Raw genomic sequence first — 13,300 nt, forward strand, 5'->3', positions numbered from 1 at the left:
TATTCATACTTATGAACCTAATTTGATATATTTTTTATTTGATTATAACAAGAATATGGCCCGGCTGAAAGTTACTAAAGTGAAAAATCACTTTAGTACGGAATAGACAATCAGAAAACAAAGTAATAAATATGTTTCACATTGGAAATAAATGATTTATTATAAAAATAGCAAAAGAAACAAAGAACACACACTGGAACCTATAGCATAGATTTACTTTTTGTGTTTCAATCCAAAAAATTGTTTAAATCATAACAGGTGAGATACAGTTTGTCTGAAAAAGTAAAACCTTTATTGAACATTCACAAAATTCCCATTACACAAATAATGCATCATTTTTGTTATTTTATTAATGCTGTAAAATCTTCAAATTGCTGGTCTTTGCAGGTTAACTGAAAAGTGCATTCGAATCAAATGCAAACTCCGCACTGAAATGAGTATATTTAATAGAAATCACACACAAACAACTACAGACAAGTATTCTATGCTCTAGTGATGATAACCAGCTGAGTATAGCTGGTTAATTAGTTTGGACTTTCTGCTCAACTGCACATTCTACAATTAGCTACTTAAACATTCTGCTCACAGCTTTCCACTGTACTTTAAAAAATGACTTCATTTTAAAACAGTCAAGTTTGTCTTAATTGTGAGTGAAGGGCAAAGTTTAGAACCCTTCGTTCAGCCAGCTGATCAACAGTGTGCAGAAACAGATGGGGCGAAGCGGTGCTGTAGTACTCTATGCTCCAAGCAGTCCAGGAAAACTCGAGTGACTTCAGCACTTTCTCTGACATCTCATTAACAGGACTTCAGGCCACAAGAACGGTTTTGAAACAATAACTATGAAACATTTTCTTTCTTTTGATTCCAGTTGCTGGATTTTATACTTACTGATGGTCTTGCAAGCCATAATAACCAAATGACTAGACTTCCTCTTTGATACAAAGCACCCTGTGAAGTTGTCTCCCCTTACCTCTAACTCAAAGTGTGCAAAAAAAAAAAAACATTAAGAAAAATAAATCACAAAACGACCATTCTCATTGACACAGTCTGACAGAGTGGATGTAGCAATAACACACAGGTCTCACGTTTTAAATGCAGCTCTCCAAGACACATCTCCCTCAAACCATGAAGATCAAGAAAATTCTCCTCCATCAACAATTTACAGGTGAAAAATAATCCTAAAACATCTTTAGGATAGTCCTTTCACACTTCCAATCGCTGACATGTCTGGCACAAGGACTAAAAAAAAAAAACCTTAGTTGTGTTCATACAAACAGTGGGAATGACTAATATGAATCAGTGCAGGAAAATGTTGCCTCTGGTGTATTTTTCCTACTGTAGCCAGGCAAACTTATTGTCGGCTTTTCTTTACACCTCCTGCACTTTAGGCGTAATGGGCTTAATGTTACTCTATATTAATGTAAGGTCAATGGATCCTATGTAAAGATGTAACATTTCTTTCTTTTACAAGCTTGACAGTGGACAGTGAGGTTTATGTAACATTTTAATTTAGGTAAACCTGCAATCAGACCTGTGAAGCATCCAGTTTCTGAACGTCTCTCATAGCTAACCTCATCCTAACATAAAACGAGCCCAGAAGATTCCCAAACAACCAGCTGGCTAAAGGTGCTGCTTTCCCCGACCAGCGCTGGTGACGTCTCACTATTGTGGGGTGCCGCCCATCTTCTTCTCACAAATGAAGGGCATAGACATGGAACAGTGGGCATCATACCAGCTCTTTGTCGCCACACGTTCCAACACCTCTGTCTTCACGATGTAACCACAGTCCTCATTTATGTGGTTATTGGGCTCGTTTTCCTCCCAGAAACTTTGGTGAAGAAAGGCAAAGATTAAAAAACCATTTCAGTCAATAATATTAGTATTACATGCAATGTCTCTCAAATGTTTTCATATCTCTTAAGGTTTTTCACCTTTTGTCATGTTGCAAAATGTATGTTGTTTTTTGTTTTGGGATAGACCAACATAACATAGCATTGTGGCATTTCTCCATCAGATAAACACAATTTTATTGTACAATAACAATAAAAACAATTAACTAAAGTGAAATGAAAAGCTACAGGTTTCTTTTATTTCACAACAAAAATCTGCATGTGCTATGGGTTTTTATTCAGCCCCTCTTAGACTGAAACCTCTAAATAAATTCTGGTGCATCCCACTGGCTTCTGAGGTCACCTAGTTAGTCCACCTGTGTGCTTTTAAATCTCAGCTTAAATCCTGATGTTCTGTGAAGGACTCAGAGGTTTGTACGAGAACTTTAGTGAATAAACAGCATAACAGAACTCAAAGAAACACACCAGGAAGGTCAATAGGAAAACTTTTAAGTTGAAAACAGGATTAGAGTGTAAAACAATACCCCAATTGCAAATTTCCCAGAGCACTGATCAATCCATTATCTGGAAATGACACGGGTATGGAAAAACTGCCAACCTGCCAAAAAATTTACAATCCCCTCGAATGACAATCTGGGTAAGGTTAGCATTAATCAGAGAAGCAGATGAAAGGCCAATGGTAGGTATGGAGGAGCTGCAGAGATCCACAGCTCAGGTGGGAGAATGATTTGACATGACAACTATAAGTCATTCACTCCACAAATCTGGGTTTTATGGCATCCTGCAACACATGTGGAAGAAGGTGCTCTGGTCAGATGAGACCATAGCTGAATTTTCAAGGCTACATGTGGTACAAACACTGAACACCTTGAAGACACTAAGTCCAGAGTGAAACTTGGTGGTGGAAGCATCATGCTGTGGGGATGCTTTTCTTCAGCAGTGACAGGGAAGTAGATTAGATCTGATGGGTTATGGATGGTATTAATACAATCCTAGATGAATGCCTGCTAAGAGGCTGTAAAGATTTGAAACTGGGATGGAGGTTCACCTTCCAGCAGGAAGATGACCCTAAACATATAACCAGTGCTCAAATGGAGTGATTTAGATCAAAAATGGCCTGTCAAAGTCCAATTGAGATTCCGTGGCAATACTTAAAAAGTGATGTTCAGAGGCTCTCCTTCCAGTGTGACTGAGCTTGATCTATTTTATGCAAAGCTGGTGGGGGTATACCTTAAAAGACATGCAGCTGAAAGCACAGCAAAAAGATGGTTCTAAAAAGTACTGACTCAGGGGGGCTGAAAACAAAAAAAATACAAAGAATTGCTGAGTAAACAATTTTCCACTACTCTGTGTTGTGTTTGTGCCTTATACAATCCCAATGAAATATATTAGAGTTTTTGGTTGTAATATAACAAAACGTGAACAGTTTCATGGGGTATTAATATGTTTGTAAGGCACACCAAATAGTAATAGTAAATAAATCATAAAATCTCTCAATGGCTGTTTTGTGTGGTAACCAAAAACAGAAAGCCACAAATTGAATTAATTACAACATACTTTCCAAAACAGAAGTCCAGAAAGAAAAACTTGAAGTCAGCATAAAAGGTGGGGAAAGATGCATAAGAGTTCAAACTGGAGAGAAATGGATCAAGACATGTCAAATGTAAAAAAAAGATTAAGAGAACATTTCTAGAGAAAAAAAGAGGAACACCAGGAATATCGGTGACGATTGAGGAATAACAAAAATTTGTCACATCCCAGAACATTCAAAATGAGGAAGGGAAATCATATGTTTCTTTGAAAATATGTCAAGTAGGCATATGGTGCAAAAAAAAAACAGCGATGAAAAGGAAGTGCTTGATATTTGTGACACTAAGCAGAAGTTGAACCTAAATAACACTGAAAACACTGAAAGAAATATAAATTCAGACTAAAGAAAAATGGAAGAGGATGTACAAGAGATGACCTGAAATTTGAAAGAAAAACGTTTGTGCTGAAATACTCGGCAAGAACTGTACAGTGGGTGTACTCATCAATTCTGTACGCAAGCAGCTTAAAATACATTTATTAGTAAGATTAAAACTGATTTATACTTAATGTAATTATGTTGAAAATGTTTCAATTTATCCAAAAGACAACATAAAATGTGCCATGGTTTCAATAACAGCACAATACTGTAGCTTTTAATATGTTTGACTCAAAACCACAAATTTTATACTGCTGTGTGCCAAAGAAAAATACACAAACAAAGATATCTTGATTCATCCTCGGAGAATAACAAATGTGAGAGATAACTTTATACGGAACCAAACTACTGATAAGGTTATATTATTTGGTAAAATCCGAATAAAATGTAGTGTATTTCTGATTTATTGGCACCTTGAAATGCTAGAACTCAGATAGATGACAAGATGGTCAATGGCTCTTTTCTTTAAAAAAATTGACACACTAAACATTTTTCAGACATAACAAAGAAATCTATCATTTTTGACTGTATTATAATCTCAAGAAAAAAAATCTGATGCAATTCTCAAATAGGGAGATTTGGAGATTATTTACTTACCATCTTCCTCAGCATCTGCTGGGGTGAAAACAAATATGCTTGTGACAGTTAACCTGTTTTAAACTTTGTGATGGTTATGGTCAAAATTGGCAGAATTGCTATTCTCTTGTAGCCATTTCCTGATTTATGAAGCCCGACACAAATCTGTCTGATCTAATGGCATGTCCTCTTGTCTTTCCCATTTTGATTAGTTGCTTAAAAAAAAGGGGCCTCAGTGTCACTTCAATATTTGTACCTCAGTGTGGAACTGTGGAAGGTGCTGTAGTGATGCATGGCTTTAATAAGCAAAATAGGTGATGTAAAAGTGTCTAAGTGCAAAATAAGAGACAACAGCAAGCCAGTCATTCTGGCCATGTCCTAAAGACAAGATTATCACGTTTGTTCTGTTAAATAAACTGCAAATTAGGCCATCATTGCTGATGAAATATGTCCTAAAATTTGCCTGTGTGCCAATGGTAACAGCTATAGCAAAGGTAAAAGTCCACTGGACTTGCAGTTTGTAAATGTTTGCCTCAGTTTAAGGGAATTACTAAACCAACTGAACCCAGAAAAGTAAAAAAGAGCCTACCAGAGCTGAAAAAATCAAGACCTCCTTTATATCTTTGGTTTCTGTGATTAACTGTAAAACTGTTCTAAATTTAAAAAAGTTAATGCAATAAATTGTATTGTACACTGTTAGATACGTAAGCGAATGAATTATGTCAAGAGGAATACATTTAGACCCCAAAACTCTGATAATAATTCATATCAGTTCATTTCAGTTAAAACAACTCAAACTGGCAGCATCTGGCCCCTTCCTGCCACATGTTGGCAGTATTCTGTTTTATGAGTGTGTGTTTTATGTTAGCTGTGGCTGAAGTTCATAGATGAGTGATGTCTCACCCAATTTCAGCACATCCTATGTGTGTTAATGCCGATAAATGACTCATTGCAATGAGTAATTCTTAAAACCTGACATAGGTTTTACCAGCAATATTTTGTTGTTGCTGCAGATGCTGTTCTGGTCAGGTTGAGAGGTATTTATGTGGAGAAAGATGAGACACCTACCCTCCAACTAGCGGAGTGCCATCGATCCATTTCCACTCATCCTCGGTTTCTCCGTCAGTGATTCCAAACCAGTATGAGTTCCAGTGCCCTCTGGGAAGGAGATTCCATAAAAAGGTCTAAGAGGAAACACAATGGGAATATTAACATGTAAAACCTTGGATTAATGAAGAACTGCTGTTGGTTACACAGAATGCATTCATAAGCTCAACAATATATCTGAAATTCGATTGTTGTTCAAAAACCATGCTTGGGATAGAAGGGAACTAGAAAGAAAACATGGCTGCATGTAGCTGCATGTGTAGAGTCAAATATATCTTTAGAAAAAAAAAACAACCTTGTCACAGACAAGGTCAACCAAGTTAACTTTGTCCGTGAGAAGGATATTGTCGCTGTTTTGCAAAAAATCTGGTTTGGACAAAATATCCATCCCTGCTGAAGAAAAGCAGATACTGCAGAGAAAATACATCTGTTGTTTGAGTGAGTTTTTAAGCATAAACATGGGATTGGTCGTGTGGACTTCTACATTTAAAGTTTATATACTCATCTTTAACGTTGTCTTGGCAGAAAATCAAGCCAAAGAAACTCTTATGGACAAAATCAAATAAAAACAACACAGATGCTGCAATCTTATAGGGGACGCCATCGTTTACCATACTTTACCTGCTCCTCAGCTGATAGGATAATGGCCAGGTGAGCTCCTGCACTCTTACAGTATGTCTGGCTGTCAGTCCAAGTTTTTAATTGTTTGGCGATGAGGTAACAGCTGTTCTCGAAGAGATGCCAGTTTGTAGGGCACACGATAGGGGCTCTGGTTGCTTTTTGTGTGGGCGCAACAGCTGGAAGCCAATGACAGATGGCAGACAATTGATAAAAAATTATTTTACATCAGCCACAATTTATATCCTTGTGTCTAATCTTGACTCTCTTGGTATAATTCATCTGTGAAGTTTGCTGTTTTAGCTGAGTTGTGTTGCATGTTAACTTTGCTGTGATTATTGCATTGCTTTGGTTAATCCCTCAGATATGTCAGCATCTTGAATTGCAGGGCACTATGGAGTATATTCTGCCTGGAATAATCTGGACTTTGAGTGCAACATTTATATATCTTTATGTTTTTTTTTTTATATACTAACTGGATTGAGTGACTTGACTATTGTTGAGCTTGCTTTTCAAGAACCCAAACCTGTAATTCATTCCCTGTTAAGTCAAAGAATTTCCATTTCACAGTGCTACATTTTGGAGAGAGAATCCTTAAATGAATCCCAAAGACACATTTTGTGTTTTTTACTTCATCATGAAGTGTGCCATCATTAAGTAAATCCAACTTATTGTGGAACCCCTATAGCAAATGCATTATCTGCTCCACCAAAATGCTTTGCAGGAAGAAATCAGTCACTGAGATATTTATGCCATCACTTTTAACCTGCATTGTCCCAGATAAAATATGAACATTTCTTAACAGCAAGTTTACACTGATGGGCAGTGGTTTATTTGCATGTTTTTTTAAATATAGGCTTCAGACATACATTTCAGACAACACTGTGTGCACAATTATTAGGCAAGTGGGCATTTTGACCAAATTATCATTTACATACTTACTTACAGGAAATGTCCTATAAGTAAGCATATCAAGTGATGAGATTTTGGGCAAAAGATTAGAGAACAATCTAATGTGAAGCTACCAGAAACCCATTCTCCTCCAGTGGTATCATATTCAGAACTGCAACCTACCCGGAGCACCCAAACTTACAAAGTGTTTAGTTCCTGGAGATGTGGCCAAGGTAAGAAAGGCTTAAATCCGACCACCACTGCACAAAATGTTGAAATGTCCATTTCGACCGAGAAACCAGCAAGGTAGAGGGGGGGTACTGGTATGGCCTAGTATTATTAAATTGAGCTAATTGGCCCTTTTCAAGGTTCAAGATGAAATCAATATCAACCCCCAAACCTGCTTTTAGTTTTAGAAGCTGCTTTCTTCAAGCAGTGACACAGGGAAGAAGTCTAAATTTTTTTCAAAGAAGACCATGATTTTATACAGTTCAAAGGTCCATCAAAAGCATCAAAGTACTGCACTGGATCGCTAACAAGTACATGGACTTCTTCCTCACCTGACCTAAATCCTATTGAGGGCATGTGGGCCCTTCTTAAAGATTAACATCGAATGAAAAGAAAACACACCTCTCTGGACACTGTGTGGGTGGCTGTGGTTGCTGCTAAACAAAAAGTTGCATGTTCTCCTTGTGCATGTGTGGGTTCTCTCTGGGTACTCCGGCTTCCTCCCACAGTCCAAACCCATAACTGTTAAGTTAATTGGTCTCTCTACATTGCCCTTAGGTGCGAATGAGTGTGTGCATGATTGTTTGTCCTGTGTGTGTCTGTGTTGCCCTGCAATGGACTGGTGACCTGTCCAGGGTGTACCCCGTCTCCCAGCCATAGACTGCTGGAGATAAGACACCAGCTTCCCCGTGACCCACTATGGAAGAAGCAGTAGAAAATGACGGACTGACTGACTGACTGTTTAAAACTTTGAGTTCTTTGAATTATTCTCGCTTTACCATAAAAAAAAAATAAACAAGTGAGATGGTAAAATCTTCATTTTTCATTTACTTACATAATTCTGCACACTAATATGCGCATGGACATATTCCCCTAAGTAAGCCAAAACCACAATTTACACCCTTACATATTCAGATCTGGTATTTAATAAAATTTTGGAATGATTGAGTACTTTAGATGTTCAATAATGTCCAATAATTATGCACCCATTGTAGTAACTAAACTCAGGTAAGAAATAAAGTATCTAAAATATTAGAAAATAAAAATGAGTCTGCAGAACATCTCTGAACTCAATAATGACACTGATGAAAGAAAAAGATGTCAGGAACTGACGTACTGATGTGGTAGTTATGAAATCTGTGAGAACAACATGCAACATTTAAAAGAGAACTGTACCTTTGGCTGTCATTATGGAGGTAAGGTTCACCTGCAGCTCATCCAATTTTTTCTGCAGTTGTTTATTCTCCTTCTGTAGATTCGCGACTAACGCCATCATGGCTGAGACATTAGCATTCTCCTTCTGCGTCTGTGCGGTTGCTTCATCACCAGCCTTTGGTTTGTTCTTAGCTGCAGACAACATTAAAGCATGGACATGTCGGTTTATTATTTTAGGATCATTTGAGAGTCTAGTTGGACAAATGTACTTCTATGGCCTCTAGGGAACAGATGCAAGTTTTATAATAAACTGGAGGTACAAACCAACGGTTGTGGATTATACATTTTTTCCAAAATGTGAAAGCAGACCTGTAGAATACACATGTACTCCCGTAAACTGGTCACTTAATGTCTGCCAATAACACTGATTACAATGAACTCTAAGCAGTCCAGCAGTATAGAGGGCAAGGACCACACATTGCTGTGTTCAGTCACAGACAAACTGTTCTGGAGCCAAACTGAACTACACCCAAAAATTCTGAGCAACATGACAAAGAAGGATATGTTACTACCAAGCAACATTTCGAGCAACTCTGTTCCTTACCAGCAACAAAACCTTTTAATTTGTCAGCTACTTCCTTGACAATATTTAATATTTTGGACTGATACGGCTTCTCCTTGGCTGTTTCAAAGATGAAACACTATCCAACAACCATTGAGCTGGTAAAACATCAGTTTACAACTGATTGAGGTAGAAAACACAACAGTGGAGTTGGAATCTGATTTGAAGCTTACCATTTCTTGGGGTAAATAGGTGAAACTGATCTTCAAACAGCCTTTTGGAAGTTACAAATATTATCCTAGCTTCAGCTCGTAAGGACAGCAGAACCCACTTGCTGACCTTATTAGCAAAACTAACTCAAGGAAAATTTTGGAAAGCTTAATTGGAGCAGGTCATTGTGGGACATCGGTACAGACCATTATTTGATCGTTGACATTTGACCGTTGAAAGAGGTAACAGGAACAGCAGGTTCAGAACAGGTACAGTCCAATTTATGAGGGGCCGGATTCTTACACACTTATTTTTATTAATGTGAATGTAAAATACATCTAATAAGTAATTATTTGTAGAAGTATTTGACAGATGCAGTATCTTACATGGTCTAAACCAGAATAAGTGAAGGAAATGTTAGTCATCTCTGACTGGTGTACTCACAGTGGGCAGTGACAGCTATGATGGAAATCAGGAGGATTGCACAGAGTGCAGCCAGGCAGATGGTGGCAAAGCGGTAGGGCCCCGGGCCACTCAGCCTGGGGTCTCTGACTGGGGACACTGGGTAATCTGGAGGTGAAGGGAATTGCTTGGTTAAAAAACAATGATCTTTGGTCAAAGAATGATGAACTTAAACCTAATAATTTTAACGTACCTTAAAAACACAAAAGGTATAGTTAAAACATTTAGTTGATTCAACAAGTAACAGTGCAGCACCTTCCACAGTTATTGGCACCTCTGACAAAGATGTGTAAAAAGCACTGAAACAAAATGCTGTTATTGAGACTTAATGACCAGAAGATGCCACTCTTCACTTTACTAACAAGAAGCTTTGACCATTTTTATCTCCCTCCAAGCATAACGTTGGGTTCTCATCCAGCATTGTTTTTTGTAGTTCCAGTTGTCTTTTTTGTAATTTCGTAGTTTTAGTAGTTGCTTTTACTGGAGAAAGGTGCAAATTTAGGTAATTATTTTGTATTACCCTTTGTAGGAACAGTGCTATACAGAAACTCTTGTCTTGCCTTACATCAATCAAACTGCTGGAGAATTAATACTGGTTCTGAAAGGTGCCAGAAAGGGAAAGGGATCTGCAAGGAAACCCAGTCCAATCCAACACCCACATTGCAGCGTACGTCCCGTACGCTGCAATGTGGGTGTTGGATTGGACTTCAAGCATCAACCGCTGACAAACTTGCTGCCAAATAACTATAACAGCACAATTTCTAGTTAAGTCCATACCTCAATGGGTCAGGCATGTTGAGGCAGCTCCACAGCCTTAGGCAGATGGTCATAATGTTATGCCTTCTCGATGTCCGAGTATTCTAATGAATATTTTTTGCTTCCTTTAACTTAATTATAAAAACTTAAGGCTCATACCTTAGCCATCAAATATACAGTAGCTTCAATAAGAGTACTGATTACGTCTTGGATTTACTCTGCTGGATTTATTTTTGACATTCTGATAGTGAAATAAATTGTGAATAATGACACTTTTACAATAAAGTGTATTTGAGCACAAAGAAGGGAAGAGAATAAACACATTAAACAAAGTGGCAAATGACAGATTGCATATACAATATACTGTTAAAATTAATATGCTGGTCACACACAGCATTATCATCCCAACATTTAACAACTGTATCTCAAAACATTTAACAGTGAGAAACTTTCTGTTAAAAATAGGAGTTGAATCTGTTTAAGGAACTGTAACCTGTGTTCACGTCTGTTTGCTTTGTGTTACAACATAAGGGAAATGGTCATGAGTCGTATTTGCATGAAGAAACAAACTATGATTGTTTAGATCTGAAGTGTACAATGTTAGAGAATAGGGAGGTTAACGTTTCAATCTAAGAATGAAGGATTTACAAGGTTATATAGATATAAAGTTTGTTTTAGTAAGTTTTTTGCTTAAAATGTTTTAAATACAAGCATTTACAGCTCTGACAGGAACTCTGAACTTATGCTGGACATCTGTTTAACATTTGTAGCTCTGTATAATGTATCCAGTGGCGAATTACATTAACATTTAAACAAGGCCTTCATCCACAAAACGATCTGATTTGCCCTGTTCAGACTGACAAATATATAAGGTCTTGCTTCTACAGCATGGAAAATGATTTACAAATATAGAATGAAAACTGGACCCAGCAAATTTAAAGAATAAAAAAAGGTGAATGCTAAAAAGTGACAGTAAACTCCAGCCAGCATGATGAAGTGACTTGCAGCAGACATAACTGCAGTCAAACACATTTCCTAAATGTGGCAAAACAAGGTTGCTGTGAAGAAACACTGATGAAACCTTGAAGAGATGCAATTCAGCAAATATATTGCATTTTGGGCCATTAGATTTATACCAATGCTAAATACAGTACAGGAGTTTTTTTTTTTTTTTTTTTTAAATAGACATTGAAAATAAATAAAATAAATAAATGAAATACAATAAAATCTTACTTTTCATATATTTGTAACTTTTTCCAACACATTTAATCCCTAAAACACATTACTTTGCACCCTTGAAACTCGGATTTAGTTGCACAAAAGAATCCTGAATCAGAACAAAAATCAGTATAGTGTAATCAGCATGATACTGACAAAATAAAACAGTTTTGATTTTACTCAACTAAGTGCAAAATAAATACATGGAAAACAGGAGCAGCAGTGAGAAATGGCACAACCATTTTGTTGTGACGTAAGAATGTTTGTTTGCATAAACTATGTTTCTTTTTTGTTTTTTTACAGGAATAAAACAGGGTTTAGAAAGGACCTGTATGACAGGACCCTGCAGCTGGATAAAAATCCCACACCTTCCGCCCTCCTCACCGCTGTGCTGCACATCTGGCCCGCAGCTGGACTCATAACTGCCCTCGTCCATTAGTTTGGAGTACATCCTGTCCGCGTTCGAGGAGCTCCCGGTGGTCGCCATCTCAGCAGATCAACAACTGTCTTTACTGGAGAGTAAGAAAAAAAAAACAAAAAAAAAAAACTTCTCCATGTCTCTGGTTATAAACAGACACCGACTTCAAACACGCATCACTGAGTGAATTCAATTAGCCGTTCCGGCTGCAGTTTTCAAAATAAAAGCCCTCTAAAAAAATAAATAAATACAGAAGGTGGGCTATGTTGAGATTTAGTTCACTGCTTTAGTCGGTATGCAGTGCTTTACGGAACATTAAAAACATATAATAATAATAATAATAAATAATAAATAAATTAGGAGCTAATGGGGGAAAACTGAAGCGTTTCAGGTGACCTTAGTTTGAAGGACTGAGGAGATGCATCTACACTTAGTTTAAGCCACTCCGATAAAAGTTCAATAATAAAAGCAGCGTTCATAAGTAGGCAATACTAAATGAAAGTAATTTAAATAGATATTCAACTAAAAGTGCAATAAAACTACAGATATCATTAAAATTATAAGGTTTTGCACAGATCAAATGGGGCTCGTAGATGAGATCCATAATAAAATAATTTTAGTTTCTCCACCTAAGGGCTCTGTAATGTGAAATATTTGTTACATTGGGCATATTTAAGAAATATATTTAACATCAAAACCTGAATGAGTTGACAAATTATTTGATAGCTGATATGTATTAGTAAGATTGTGCTGGTTTTTTCAACATTTACAACAAAATGACACATCTGAAGACTGGTACTTGTGAAGCTAGGAAGCCATTTTTAGCCGAGTGCTCAGTACCAAATGGCCAAATTTTAAGCAGCGGTTTTGACTTGTGAAACTTTGATACTGTAGGCATTGGGGCTGTACAAAAGTAGAAGAACATGTCATTGCCGTATTACTGTAAACTTTTGCACTGATTCTGTCAATTTCTATAAACCTACAATTTCCTATCTCTTCCATCTTTATCCGTCATCAGAATGTTCCCATCATCTTCCTTAACCTATTGCACAGTCATACAATTCAATAGCCAATAAGCAGCCTGGACCTGCATTATTAACCGTTGAAGGGGGTGATCCATATCAAATGGTTTCTTTATTCAAGAAAGCTATTTTATTTCTGCACAAATTGATGTATTTTGTTGCACAACGTGCAATTCTTTGTTCTCCTGTTGCCTCTAAATCCCAGATGTTCTTCATTCTTCACAATCTGTGCTTTTATTAGTATGAGTGTGATGACAGACT

The 13,300-nt window shown here is 37.1% G+C and overlaps 1 protein-coding gene across 1 annotated transcript; it reads right to left on the minus strand.

Moving 5' to 3' along the window:
• Positions 1-269: 269 nt before the first annotated feature.
• LOC124879196 (perlucin-like protein) lies at positions 270-12,111 on the minus strand. Its single transcript, XM_047383630.1, has 6 exons — positions 11,984-12,111; positions 9,608-9,733; positions 8,413-8,583; positions 6,121-6,296; positions 5,461-5,576; positions 270-1,828 (listed from the first exon to the last, which is right to left on the minus strand). The coding sequence occupies exons 1-6, from the start codon at positions 12,084-12,086 to the stop codon at positions 1,663-1,665; spliced, it is 858 nt and encodes a 285-aa protein (XP_047239586.1). The 5' UTR covers positions 12,087-12,111; the 3' UTR covers positions 270-1,662.
• Positions 12,112-13,300: the final 1,189 nt, after the last annotated feature.

Source organism: Girardinichthys multiradiatus, chromosome 13 (assembly GCF_021462225.1).
Source record: "Girardinichthys multiradiatus isolate DD_20200921_A chromosome 13, DD_fGirMul_XY1, whole genome shotgun sequence".
Lineage (NCBI taxonomy): Eukaryota > Metazoa > Chordata > Actinopteri > Cyprinodontiformes > Goodeidae > Girardinichthys > Girardinichthys multiradiatus.

Excerpts from the sequence above, each read along its gene's own strand:
- LOC124879196 (XM_047383630.1), bottom strand. The coding sequence starts at position 12,086 with ATGGCGACCACCGGGAGCTCCTCGAACGCGGACAGGATGTACTCCAAA. Across the intron at positions 5,577-6,120 it reads TCCTATCAGCTGAGGAGCAG|ACCTTTTTATGGAATCTCCT; the intron begins GTAAAGTATGGT and ends GTTTCCTCTTAG. Across the intron at positions 1,829-5,460 it reads GGCACTCCGCTAGTTGGAGG|TTTCTGGGAGGAAAACGAGC; the intron begins GTAGGTGTCTCA and ends TCTTCACCAAAG.